General features: G+C 33.3%; 1 protein-coding gene and 1 pseudogene across 1 annotated transcript; both read right to left on the bottom strand.

Moving 5' to 3' along the window:
- Positions 1-1,395: 1,395 nt before the first annotated feature.
- LOC120217573 lies at positions 1,396-3,361 on the bottom strand (annotated as a pseudogene).
- Positions 3,362-7,208: 3,847 nt separating this feature from the next.
- Positions 7,209-12,893, bottom strand: LOC120217334 (serine/threonine-protein kinase BSK2-like). The gene is made up of 10 exons (XM_039214481.1): positions 12,875-12,893; positions 10,754-11,047; positions 10,314-10,664; positions 10,067-10,200; positions 9,469-9,574; positions 9,245-9,330; positions 8,421-8,609; positions 8,158-8,316; positions 7,921-8,034; positions 7,209-7,785 (listed from the first exon to the last, which is right to left on the bottom strand). Exons 1-10 carry the CDS (start codon positions 12,891-12,893, stop codon positions 7,534-7,536), a joined length of 1,704 nt encoding a protein of 567 aa, XP_039070412.1. The 3' UTR covers positions 7,209-7,533.
- Between the last annotated feature and the right edge of the window lie 202 nt (positions 12,894-13,095).

The raw sequence follows: 13,095 nt of genomic DNA, 5'->3' as shown, positions 1-13,095 counted from the left end.
CTACTTTAGCATTTAGTATCCAGAAGCTGAGAAAACTGGTGTTTCATCCATTCGAGTAGCCTTACATGGAAACCACAAATTATCAAGAAACCTAGTTCAAGACAATTAGTCTCTCTTGAAGGTTATAACTAGATAAGCCAAGCCGTGGTAGTAACATTTTCCATGCCCACCATGGAGCATTAGTTGCCATAGCATGTTGGTTTTTGCTGGCACTTATTATTCCTTTAATCCTACATATTTTTGGTTTCGGTGCTAAAGTATTTTTCCTCTGTTCATTTTCAGTTGGAAATGACGGACAAGAACATCTTAATTGAAGCAGCATGTTACATCTACCATGCCTGCTACGCATGATGAATGCTTCACACAGCCTAGCCATTCAATTGTAAGTGCATCAGCATTTCTAAAACTTTCAGCAAAATGCATTATTCATTTAATGACTGGAATCAAGCAGCACAATATTTTGTAATATATTAAAAAAAGTTTTTTGTCGTAAAATATTAGAATCCAAAAACCACACAAATTCAAACCGAATCAAACCGCACTTAATTGGATCGGATCAGATTAAATTTTTTTTTTAGAAACATCCAAACCGATCCAAATCGCAAACATTTATACTTTCGGATCGGATAAATTTTTAACCAAAAACCAATCCAAACCGATTGCGAACACCCCTACTACATATTGATCTCATAGCATCAGTTTCAGACAATCTTTTCTGTTCATACTACAGTCCATTCTCGTACATTCTAAGCGAGTTATCCTGAACTCCAAAACCCCTTCGGATCGGATAAATTTTTAACCAAAAACCGATTCAAACCGATTGCGAACACCCCTACTACATATTGATCTCATAGCATCAGTTTCAGACAATCTTTTCTGTTCATACTACAGTCCATTCTCGTACATTCTAAGCGAGTTATCCTGAACTCCAAAACCCCCACCAAAGATATTATTACTACTTTTTATTATTACCGTCTAGAATTTCCAAGTAACTTGCTAGGGCTGAGAAGGCTAGTTTTTCTTGATTACTGCCAAGCAGTTATCCTGAGGCCTTGTATGAGGTAGATACCTAAGCCGTTCCAGCCTGCATTGCGACGAAAAAAAAAATTAACTGATCTTATTCCCATATGTAATGGAGTGAGGAGAAGTAAGGTAGTAGATTGTCCCCAACGGATTGAGAGCAGCTTCCGTGGAAGACCCCTCCGACAGTCAAAATTATGAATCGTTCACCGTGAGACTCGAACCCACGACCACAAGGTTAAGAACTTTGTGCTCTACCAACTGAGCTGGACAGACAATTATGAATGATCCTGAACATGACCGATTTTAAACTTAACAGACTATCATTACATACATGCATACATATAGGAAATATGAAATGGTTTATGAATCTTACATCCCATCGAGAAGGATCGATTTCTTTCGGATTCGGATAAATCTCAGCATCCAAGTGAATGCTTCTGAACCAAACTAGTGCTTTCCATCCCTTTGGGACAGTATAACCTGAAAAACAGATAACCCTTTGGGACATGTATGCATTATACATACACACACGTATCAATAAAACTGACCGCTTATATTGACGTCTGTTTTTGCTTCACGGAAGACCATCGCGCAGTGCGAACTAAAGGGTTTCGAATTAAACTTAGCATCCAATGACTCGGTAAAGATGTACCTTAGAAAGATATTCCATTTCTCGAACTTCCTTGAGATTTAAACCTTTCTGCGTTGGTGGCCTTTTCTTCAGAATCCTCTCTTGCTCTTCCTGTATACAACAGTACTGTCAACTGTAATGATAAAGAAGCACACTAAAGCTCAAACACTGCTCGAAAATGAATGTTCGTTTACGACATCTAAATCATAAATGCCACCTTTGCTACTTTTAGATATTCAGGGTGTTGCTGCAGGAAAACAGTCGCCCACATTGTTGTATGGCCGGAAGATTCATGGCCTGCATTCAGGTACATCAACATGATATCAATGATTTCCTCATCATCTAGTGTTACATCTTTCTCGTCTTTAACATCTATCAGGGAATCCAACATGTCTTTCTTCTTTGTGGTGTACGTGTTTGCTTCCTCTGAATTCTCCGCTCGCTCACCACGGATTGAAAAGCCTCCACGAGCTTTTTCCGAGCCTGAAGAAAATGAAAACGCATTTCTATATCATACCTTGCTAGCATAAGATAGTTAACTTCACAAGCAAGAAAGAAGTGTGAAATTTCCACCTTGAGGGCTTTATGGTAAGCAAACCCTGGGATATTGATTGTCATGGCTCTAACTCCATAGTTGAGAGTTGTGTACTCCCTCTCCAAAGCTTCCATTACTGAGGGCTTATGGTAAGCAAACCCTGGGATATTGATTGTCATGGCTCTAACTCCATAGTTGAGAGTTGTGTACTCCCTCTCCAAAGCTTCCATTACCTCTTCGCTTTAGGAGCTCGGTCAAGAACTCGATTTTCCCCATCTTGGACCATTTGTCCAGGGTAGATATCACAATCTCCTCGATGTAGGGGATGTAAATGGAGAGTGCTTCATGGCCATTGACGGGAGCTGCAGTTAAACGGCGGAGACGCTTATGTTCTTCATACGAAATACTGATGAACGATTTCTTCCCGATGAGCTCGGTTGTGGAAGTAGGCCATCCAGGCTTAAATGCATCATCATCATTCAACACTTTTCGACTTGTCTCCGGCGTCGTTACGATCACACTCGGGCACCCGAACATGAAGACCTTGTATATTCCGGTGCGTCCAAATCTGCATTATGAGTACATTAAGACTGAGCTAAAATGGAATGTCTGGGAAAATAGTGAGATACTGAAAGACTGCAGTAGGCGACAAAAGATGCAACTGCTCCATTCTCGAGACAGGAGCTGGTGGGTCTTCAACTAGAAGACACCGAGTTGAGGCTAAACTCACTTCACATGGTGTCAAAAAAAACTACACCTTTACCTTGTATTTTGTAATATTTTAATTAAGAAAACGAAAGTGGGAAATGAAGTGATCATCATCCACCATTCCACCCACAACATTTCCATCCTTTGTACGTATCAAAGTTTAAATCTTTACTAAAAAGCGTAATGAAAAGTACCTGGAAACGAAGGAACCCATGAAGGAATCGGGCTCGTCGGACCGGAAAGCTCGGAGAAACAACCACATGTTGCCGATGACAGGCCAACCCAAATCCCCCGGCGGCAGAGAGTACCGCAAATCGCCCAACGGGGATTCGTACACCCACGGATTCACGCTCTTCGGTATCCATTTCAAAAACGCAAAGCCACCCAGTGTGGCCAAGGCCACCATCAACCACATCGAACCCATGATTTCCATTGCAGCAACAAGAAGAAGAAGAAGAAGAAGACACCACTTGCTCTCACAAAGAAGTGAGTACAAACACAGTATCCAACTTACATATAGTGGTCTGCAAAGGCAATTACGATATGTCTCAGGTACGGTAATATACAGGTTAAATAAAGATTTATTTGAAATATTAATATTTTTTAATATTTTTAATAGTGTTATTTAAAATATTTAATATTTTTAATAAAGTATTATTTAAAATTTTTTTATTGAAAATGTTAATATTAAACATTACCTAAAATTTTATTTTTATCAGAAATTAGATAATAAAACTAACATTTTTGATTAAAAAAAATATTTTAATTAGTATTTTACTGAAAATATTAAAAAAATATTAATATATTTTATAAAATCTTTCTTAGCTGTATAATATCACTCTCGTACAACCGAATTATTCGGTAATGACAGCTGAGATAAACAAACAAGGAAAGTGTATTTGTTGGTACCATATATCAATTATTACCATTTATTATAGGATAAAATATAAAAACAAAAACTGAAGAAATAAAGAAAAACAACTTTTTTTTGGTTTGAGGATGAAGTTATACCGTTGGTTTTTTGTTATTATTTAAATAATAAAATAAGTAAAAATTTATTTAAAATATTATTATTTTTATTTAAAATATTAATATTTTTAATATTTTTAATAAAATATCTAATAATAATAAAATTAATAAAAAAAAGAAAAAAAACCGATAAAACGCTCAATATTAATAAAATTAATAAAAATAATAATACTTTTGATAAATTTTTATTTTTTTAATCGTGAAAGAAACTTGACTTTGTGGACCACCAATGTGCACCAATCTGCTTCCCACTACTGCTCTTTTGTCAGCTTCATTAGTGGATTGATTTGATTTGGTTCTCTTTAATGACATCTACCTGGAATCACCTAGTAAGGCTGTAACTTCTATTTAAATTTATTGAAATTGGATTTATTAAAGAAAAATGTTTAAATATTTAGAATTTGGTAATTTATTAATGCATTTATGTTGATTTTTTAAAGATTTTATGTTCAATCAATTATGTTTATCCAATGTGTATGATTATTAATATTTAAAAAATTTAGAATATATATTATTTTGTAATCATTTTCTTAACCTAATAATAACGCATATCTTAAAGATTCAACTATTTAAACTTAAAATCTCTAGTAAAAATAATCTTTCATTTTACTATTGATGTTACTTGATAGATTAAAAAAAATTGTTGAGTTATACAACATTTTTCACATTTGAATTACTTGTGATCTGTCAATAATTTGAAACTTTTTTAAATATATATTAATTTATAATTACCTGGTATTGTTAAAAGAAAATTGTTAGGTTATGAATTTATTTATCATTTAAACTTTTCCTTTACTATTTTTAGCATATTTATTTATCTGATAGGTGATTTATTATTGAGATGTATATATGTTAACCTTATTTATGTTTGTGTCTGTATTTTTATATCGTTTTATATTGGTATTTAAAATTAAAAATAAAGAATTTTGGTCAATAATCTATAAAACAAATGAATTAATAGTTTTCATTTAACATCTCTTATCTCTCTTAGGCTATGAATTCAATATTTATTAAGAATAAAATTCTCATTACTCTCTTAGATAGAAATCGTTTAAAAAATAAATAAAAAATTTAGTGTTAAAATTAAGTAATATAAAACTAAAAGATTTTAAGGACCAAAATTGATAAATTTATGTTAAAATAGGTTAAATTGAATTTAAAAATTTTCATTTAATTGAAAGTTGAAAAAAATGTGTATTATTCATTATCGTGTACAAATGGGTCAGGGCCATGCCTTAATTTGTCCTTGTTATTATTTTTTTTCATATTTGAATAAATAAATAATTCGTTTTATATAAATTTGTGTTATTTTACGTGTCATATTACAATTTGCATAATTTATCACAATAAGAGTGGAAGCAGGGCCTTCTCCTCAAATGGTAAAATGTATTCTTTAGTCCCTTTAAAATCTAAAGTTATAATCATAAAATTCATTTTATCCCCTAAAAATGATAGTATTTCAATTTAGTCTCATTTAAAATTTATATATTTATAAACTAAAACAATGATAAAATTATATTTTGATTTTAAAATTTTCATGATTTAACTATATTTCGCGGTCCCCTAAACGTTAACAGGATAACTACACATTTAGTATCTAAACTATTACTTTTATTTTATTTTGGTACATAAACTTTATTTTTTTCAAAATCATACCTAAAGTTTAGTTTATGTGTTTCAATTTGGTGTCCGTCCTTAAAAAATTAACAAAATTATTGATGTGATATTTATTTTTTAATTTTTTAATGATGATGTGACATTATATTATGGTAACACGTCACATCATCAATAAGTTTTTAACAACGGGATATCAAAATGAAACCTAGGTATTATTTAAAAAAAATAAAGTTTGGAATCCAAACCATTATAAAAGTAACAGTTTAAGTACTGAACTTGTAGTCTACCTGAATTAATGTGTTATATTATGTTTGTTTTCAGTCTCTAGAGATGTTCAAACGATTAATTCGATCGGTGACCGAACTGAATTAATCAAAATTAAATCAACCGATAACTAAAAAAAGACATAGTGCGTTTGAAGAAAAATCAAATGTGCCCTAAAGGTAGAACAAATGGAAGGAAGAATGGGTGGTGGATGAGATTGTTGGTATGCGGGTGTGATTGGGATTGAAGAGAAAAGCAAAGATGATTCATGTTATTGGTTAGGCATACAATTAGAGATATACGGATAGAAAGAAACAAAGAAGACATCTCTCCAACCACACGCACATGAAGTCCCTATCATACTTTAACATTGTAGCTTTGAATTCAAAAATATTTTTAAAAGTGACAATATAATTTTTAAATAAAATTTAAGATGAATACCATTAATAAAATAAATTATTAATTAAAGAAAAGTCAAATTCTAAAGTCAACACGTACTCATCCTTCTCATGTACACGTGGATCAATTTTGTTTTCAATAGAATTCAATCCTTTATCTTGTTTTAATTTGTCTGTTTTACACTCAATTACCACCCATATTTACCAAATATATATATATATATATATATATAGTGGTTGATTGACTGACGAATATTTCTACTCTTGATCACCATTGAGTTTTATTATATAACTGTAATTTTCAATATTCAATTGCTTGTTTTAAGGGATATATGGATACTTTACCTTTAATTATATTTATAATTTGTCATTAAACTTTTAAAAAATTGATGAATTAATTTTGACATTATTTTGTTTTTGACTATTACACTTTTAATTATTTAACCACGTAAACATGACATCCATCTTTTAAAATTATAAAAATACTTAAATACTATTTTTAAAATTTATGAGAATACCCTTCTATTTGATTTGTTGATGCTAGAACATGTTTTTATCAAATTCAAACAGTAAAAAGGTAAAGAAGGAAATGAGGAGTAATACAATCCTAGTTCCACAATGAGAATTGATGACCAAAATCATTTTCTCCTGATTTTAGGTCAAAACTTGAAGAATTTAAAGGCTAATTTAGGAAATTAAACTAAGTGATTAATACAATAAAACAAGTTTGTTTTCGTCAAAAGTAGTAAAGAACGATATCAACGGAGGGTGTTGATTGAAACATGAAATAGGATTGAACTCTAAGATCTTTAAGATTATTGATGGATTATAAAAGAAAAGGTAACTTTCACGTCATCCTATTTTCTACTTAACACACGAGTGAAAATAAGTGATTAAATTAAGGTTTAATGACCAAAAGAAGAAAGTTGAGATATGAAAAGTAAGCATAACTTGCACTTTTTTAATCAAAACTCCCTTTTGGACTAGATTTCAGACTCTGGACCGAACAGTTTTATTAAACTCCCAACTTTTCATCCATATAAAGCCAACATCTTAAAGCCTCAAACCAAATTTGTTCCAAAAATTCAGCACCACCAGAATCAAAGATCCAAACTCATTGCCTAGTACTTACCCTTACTCTGATTATTTTTCATATACACTTCTTTAACTCGAGCTAACCATCCTTTAACAAACTAATAACATTCAAAATGACCCTCTCACCTGCCACCATTTGCTTCCAAGCTCTCACCGGCACACCACACAAGGTGGCAGGATCAGGTGTAGGGGGAAGGGTGGAACTAGTGTCAGAAAGCTTAAAACATTGCTGCCTAGACACGCCAGCCATTTTGCTTCTTGGCCTCGAATGAGGCTCCATCATTCAGCATGTCTTGCGCATCGGTTTCCATTCCAAGCTTGGAGAGGGCAAGAGCTTGCATATAGAAGGCAGTGGGCCATTCCGGCAAGCACACCTGAGCCTGCATGGCATCTCTCAACGCAAGTTCTGGTTCACCGATCATCAAGTATGAGAGGGCTCTTCTCACGAATACAGTACCAGATGGAACGGACATCATCGATACCAACTGTATTTAAAGGGAAAAAGCAAATCAACATTTGAAACATGAAATACACGCTATTAACTCGGACTAGATCATATATCAGCAGGTACTCAAGATTCTGAGAAGTAAAAACAAAACGATTAGAGGGAGGTAAGGTACCTTTGAGTAGTAATCAATAGCATTTTTAAAATCTTTGTCCCTAAATGCAATGTCCCCAAATTTCTTTGTATTCAACATATCTTGAACCTGTTGTGTCCACTCTTGAAACGACAGCTTCACCAATAACACGGTGCCGGCAAATTAGACAATCAGAGAGAAACCAACCGGCAGAACATGAAACTATGCATGCCAATTGTTATTTCATAAATTTGAGAAAGTAAAATAGTCATAACCCACCTCATTTTCTGCACCTTCCTCATCTTTATAACCAGTTTTAAGCAAGATATCATGCACCGCAGTAAGATCCATCCTAGCACATGCCTTTCCGAGAGGGGTGAGCATAGTTGGCAGCACCGGTGGCGTCTTAGATAGACCCATTAGAACATGAGATGCGACCTATGGAACGCAACGAATATTAATTTAGTAGATTTTAAGATGCATCTATACACCAAACTCTCTAAATTGAAATGGCAGTAAGTTCAATAGCCTGAAACTTGTACATCTTTCTGCTTTTGAAGAGGTGTCACTGCTGAAAGGAGGAAATTGATATCAGGTCGATCTCTAGCCTCATACTGAAGACATTTTGAAGCCAATTCAACCAATTCTGTGGCATCTTCATTAGCATACTGTCCTTCCAGGGAAGAATCCAATAACAACAACAAATTCTTTCCTCTTATCAAATCCAATGCCTGGAGAATCAACAGTCACATAATAGTGTTAAAATCGATATACAAAATTGACGGCAGACGTAGAAATTTACTAGAGCAAAAAGCAATATAAATAAGCCGAATGTCACCATTCATCAAAGAAAGAAGCCCAAAGGAAAAACATCACAGTCCCATACTAAGGTCAGCCCAAGCATAACCAAGAGAAAGCACATTCTTGAAAGAGTGCAAGGCTAATCTGGTTTATGTCTCTGTTCTGTGCGTGCATGTGCATAGACATAGATATAATAGTTCAATTTTTTCCCTTACTCATCTCATAGGACAATAGACAAAACCCAACATTACCTATAGCCTATAGGTCTATTCCAGAATAGTATAGTAGATATTCGCTACTTCTATTTTAAGACATTTTGCACTGTGCTAACATTTTACAGATCTCAAAGTGACTTTCTTGCCTCCCAACATGAAAACCAGCTTGTGAAATTGGAAGGAGATTTTAGTTGCTTAATTAATCCAACAAGCTCCTAAACATACAAAACAACACCGAAAGCCTCGGTTCCAGGAGCTTCTTTTACAATACGAACTCGTTATTCCAAGGGCAGTATTAACAGGGAAATAGAAGGAACAAAACTGAATTTGGATAACCAAATGTCTCGTACATGGCTGGGAGGGATATGCTTTCCACTTAAGAGATCCAGGAGAACAGTTCCATAACTGTAAATCACACTCTCAGGGACGACCCTGCCTGCGGAGTTGAAAATCAAATAACTTAGCAGTGAAGGGATATACATTCAGTAACTAATTCCCATTCTTTTTAGAACGCCTATATAATGTCTACTTTTTCTTATTTTAAGATTCCGAGTATGTAATCAGAAGAGTTTACCTGTCCTCAAAAATTCAGGAGGAGTATAAGCCAAATTAGTACTGTAACTTTTTCCATCTCGGCTATTTTTCATCAGTCCAAAACTGGATAACCGAGGATCGCCATCCTGAAACAGAATGAAATCAGAAGCAGAAAAAACAAGTTTAATGTCAATGTTTGCCAATGATCTTCTGTCTTCGTCCGGAACGAGTTTTAAACATATAGCACATATCAATCAATAATTACTCATGGAGCATGGCAATATGATATGCATGCAGATGGATCCCATTTTCTATTTTGCCAATGCTATTGTCTATTACTCTATCCAGATGAAACAATCAATTTTGAGACCAGTCAAACCGCAAAAACCAAGCCGGCCACTGCGAAGCCGCCTATTTAAAGGCCTCTCATATGAGAAAGGATTGGCATTCTAAAATGTAATTAAAAACTGTACCTAATGGGGGGGGGGAAATCAACAAGAAAGGGCCCTTAACTGCTAAAGAAAAACACCTATTCTCAAAAGAAGCTACCATCATACCATAATCTCCAAAAAAAAAAAAACTTAAAATGTTAAACCACAGAGAAATAACATGGTAGAAAGGAAACTAACAAAGCGAACCTCATCGAAAAGAACTCTATAAGCATTTAAATCGTGATAAATTTTAAGGTTCTCAGCATTGCAGTGATCAAGGGCTTGTGCAACATGGTAAGCAACTCTAAGGCGCATTTCCCATGGCAATGGCTGTTTTTCCCCTGCATTATTCATGGTATTTTCATAAACAATATACACAAACGCTGGGAGTAAACTCTTTTTTTCCATTTAATAGTAGTAAGGGGTAAAGGGTAAAAAGAAAAAAAAGGCATACAGTGGAAGAGATGCTTAGAGAGGGTATCATTAGACATATATTCAGCAACCAACAACCGCTCGTCTCCCTCGGCGCAACATCCGATCAAATTAACCAGTCTCTTGTGGCGGACTTTACCAACCCCAGCAGCTTCGTTAGTAAACTGGTGTGGGTCGGGCCACGACAGCTTCGAGAATCGCTTAATCGCCACCACACGATTGTTCTTCAACTTCCCTCGGTACACCACATTGGGAGCCTTGTCCCCGCTCTCCGACACTATAAGGTCGCTGCTGAAGCCGTTGGTAGCCGCACGCAGCTCCGCGAGGTCGAACTCCTTGAATGCTGGCACCGCCGGTTGCTCCCCATTCCCATCTGAAAACAACAAAATAAAGAAACCCAGAATCAGGTAAACAAATAAATGAAGAAGAAGAAGAGCATGGGCATTGGGAGAATGAAAGGACCTAGATCTGGGTTGTTCTGGGAATCAAGAGGAAGAGGAGGAGGTTGATGAGACGGAGGAAGAAGGGTGGTTTTGGACTGAAAGCAGCCCATCACAGTAACAGTGACAGTGCCTTCTGACACATGTAGTGACTGAGATTGACGATAATGAGACAAAGAAGCAGAGAAGGAAGTTGAACAGTGAGTATGGGGAGAAACTTGGTAGATAAGCAGAAGCAAAGCAACCGAGGACAAACACAGTTGACTAGAAATGGAGTTGAAAGGAAGAGGAAAATGCCACGGTGTGTCCAAACTCCCTTAACTTCAACTCGGTATTTTTTTGGTCTCGAGAAATAGCTTCAACCAGATCTGTCTAATGTCCATCGGTTGGGTCGGCCCATTTTTTATTTAAACGATTTGATTCAAGAATTTAAATAAATTTTAAATTAATTAAATTAAATTAAATTATTTATTAATTAATTTAAATTTTAAATATACATTTTGTATATAAATTAATCATCTTCTCACAAGTTGATTTTTATTTTATTAATTTTTATACATGAATCAAGTTATCTCAATAGTTAAAAAAGATAATTATTATCTCTAAATGTTTTAGGTTCGAGCACTAGATACTATAAAAGTGTTTGAGCTTTTAGGGTGAGTTTGTTATATCTTTTGAAAAGTGATTTTAAAAGTTTTATAGAAACGAACTTTTAAAAATGTTACAAAAGTATATTTTAAAATTTAACTGTTTGAGATCATTGTTAAAAAGTGAATTTAAATTAACATAAACTTAAGAAATATTTAACTTAATAGTCCAGTTAGATTAACGATGTATTTAATATTTTAGAACAAAATATTCACTTTCTAAATGTATACAGATAAAAATCTCTTTTAATCATAGAAGAATTAAAATGGATTGATTGGATTCAAGAGTTCATGTGATCTTTAATCAAATCATATGTTGAGATTTCCGGTCATATAAAAGTATTATATAATGTAAGTTAATGACGAAGTATGTTTTATATTAAGAGATGAATCTATAAAATTTTTAAAAAATATATATATTATTAATAAAAAAATATCTAATTTAGACGAGAATTTGAAATTTTCATATAACGATTTTTCTCGCCAACCCTTTAGTCTATTCTTGATAAGTAGCGATGACATAAAAGGACCAAAATATAAATAGAAAAATAATTTATTTTCTCGAACTACAGTGCTACTGCTACACCACTACTGCATCAGCAAAAGATTTTTATACATGTCTATATGTAGTCATATACACTATCCACATGCGTTGGATGCATGAATTCAATATTCATATATATATTTCTTCATATATTTATATGCGATAAATATATATCACGTAGAGTTGATGAACTTGACTCGAACTTAAAATTCAATCCACTAATTAGTAAAAATTTTAAGTTATTCAAGTTCTATTTTAAAACTTAACACAAATTTAATAAATTTCTAATTAAGTTGAAAATTTATTTTTCTGAATCCTCACTCATCTACCAAGCCAAGAGGAGAATAGATATCAACAATGGTTAAACTACAATTTTCACCATCCAATATTGACCATATTCCTATTTTGATTAGTAAGCTTCAAATTTTTTTAAATTGATCGTTCAATTTTGACATTACTCTATTTTTTGTCACTCAATATAGCATCATTTTCATATTTGATCACTAAAATTTCTTTTGAATTTATAAAAATACACTCGAATTCTTCCTTCCCAACTTTTTGTATTCTCTTTGATTTTATGATGTTAGAGCATTTTTTAATTATTAACCGTGTGGGAATGAAAAAGACAGATGCGAATAATATATCTTGATAATAAAAAATGAACAAAATTAAAACATAAGTGACTAATCTTATAGTTTACCCATAATTAAACTCACACATTCTTTTGTTGATGGGATGTATCATTGGTGTATGGTTGATATACTTACTTAGGTCGGTGTCCACCATGTAATTATTAACCGTGTGGAATGAAAAAGACAGATGCGAATATATCTGATAAAAAAAATGAACAAAATTAAAACATAAGTGACTAATCTTATAGTTTACCCATAATTAAACTCACACATTCTTTTGTTGATGGGATGTATCATTGGTGTATGGTTGATATACTTACTTAGGTCGGTGTCCACCATGCTGTTAAAAGTACTCAAATAGTCCCACGACTATAGGACGCTATTTTGTTGAGTCTCTCAACTATTAAAAATTATAAAATAGTCTTTCGAATAACATGATTTGTTAGTAGCATCATTAATATATATAAATTCAAATTTTCGCTCTAAATTTTAATTGATAATGCATATATATTAAATGAATTAGTTGAAACAAAATATCATG

This window comes from Hibiscus syriacus, unplaced genomic scaffold (assembly GCF_006381635.1).
Source record: "Hibiscus syriacus cultivar Baekdansim isolate YM2019G1 unplaced genomic scaffold, ASM638163v2 tig00110187_pilon, whole genome shotgun sequence".
Lineage (NCBI taxonomy): Eukaryota > Viridiplantae > Streptophyta > Magnoliopsida > Malvales > Malvaceae > Hibiscus > Hibiscus syriacus.
The sequence above is the reverse complement of the archived record's forward strand: the minus strand, read 5'-3'. Positions and strand labels throughout refer to the sequence as shown.

Bases quoted from the DNA above. Each gene is read 5' to 3' on its own strand.
- LOC120217334 (XM_039214481.1), bottom strand. The intron at 10,201-10,313 runs GTATGCCTTTTT...TGAATAATGCAG, and splicing joins CTCTAAGCATCTCTTCCACT to GGGAAAAACAGCCATTGCCA. The intron at 8,317-8,420 runs GTACAAGTTTCA...TGCGTTCCATAG, and splicing joins CTCTTCAAAAGCAGAAAGAT to GTCGCATCTCATGTTCTAAT.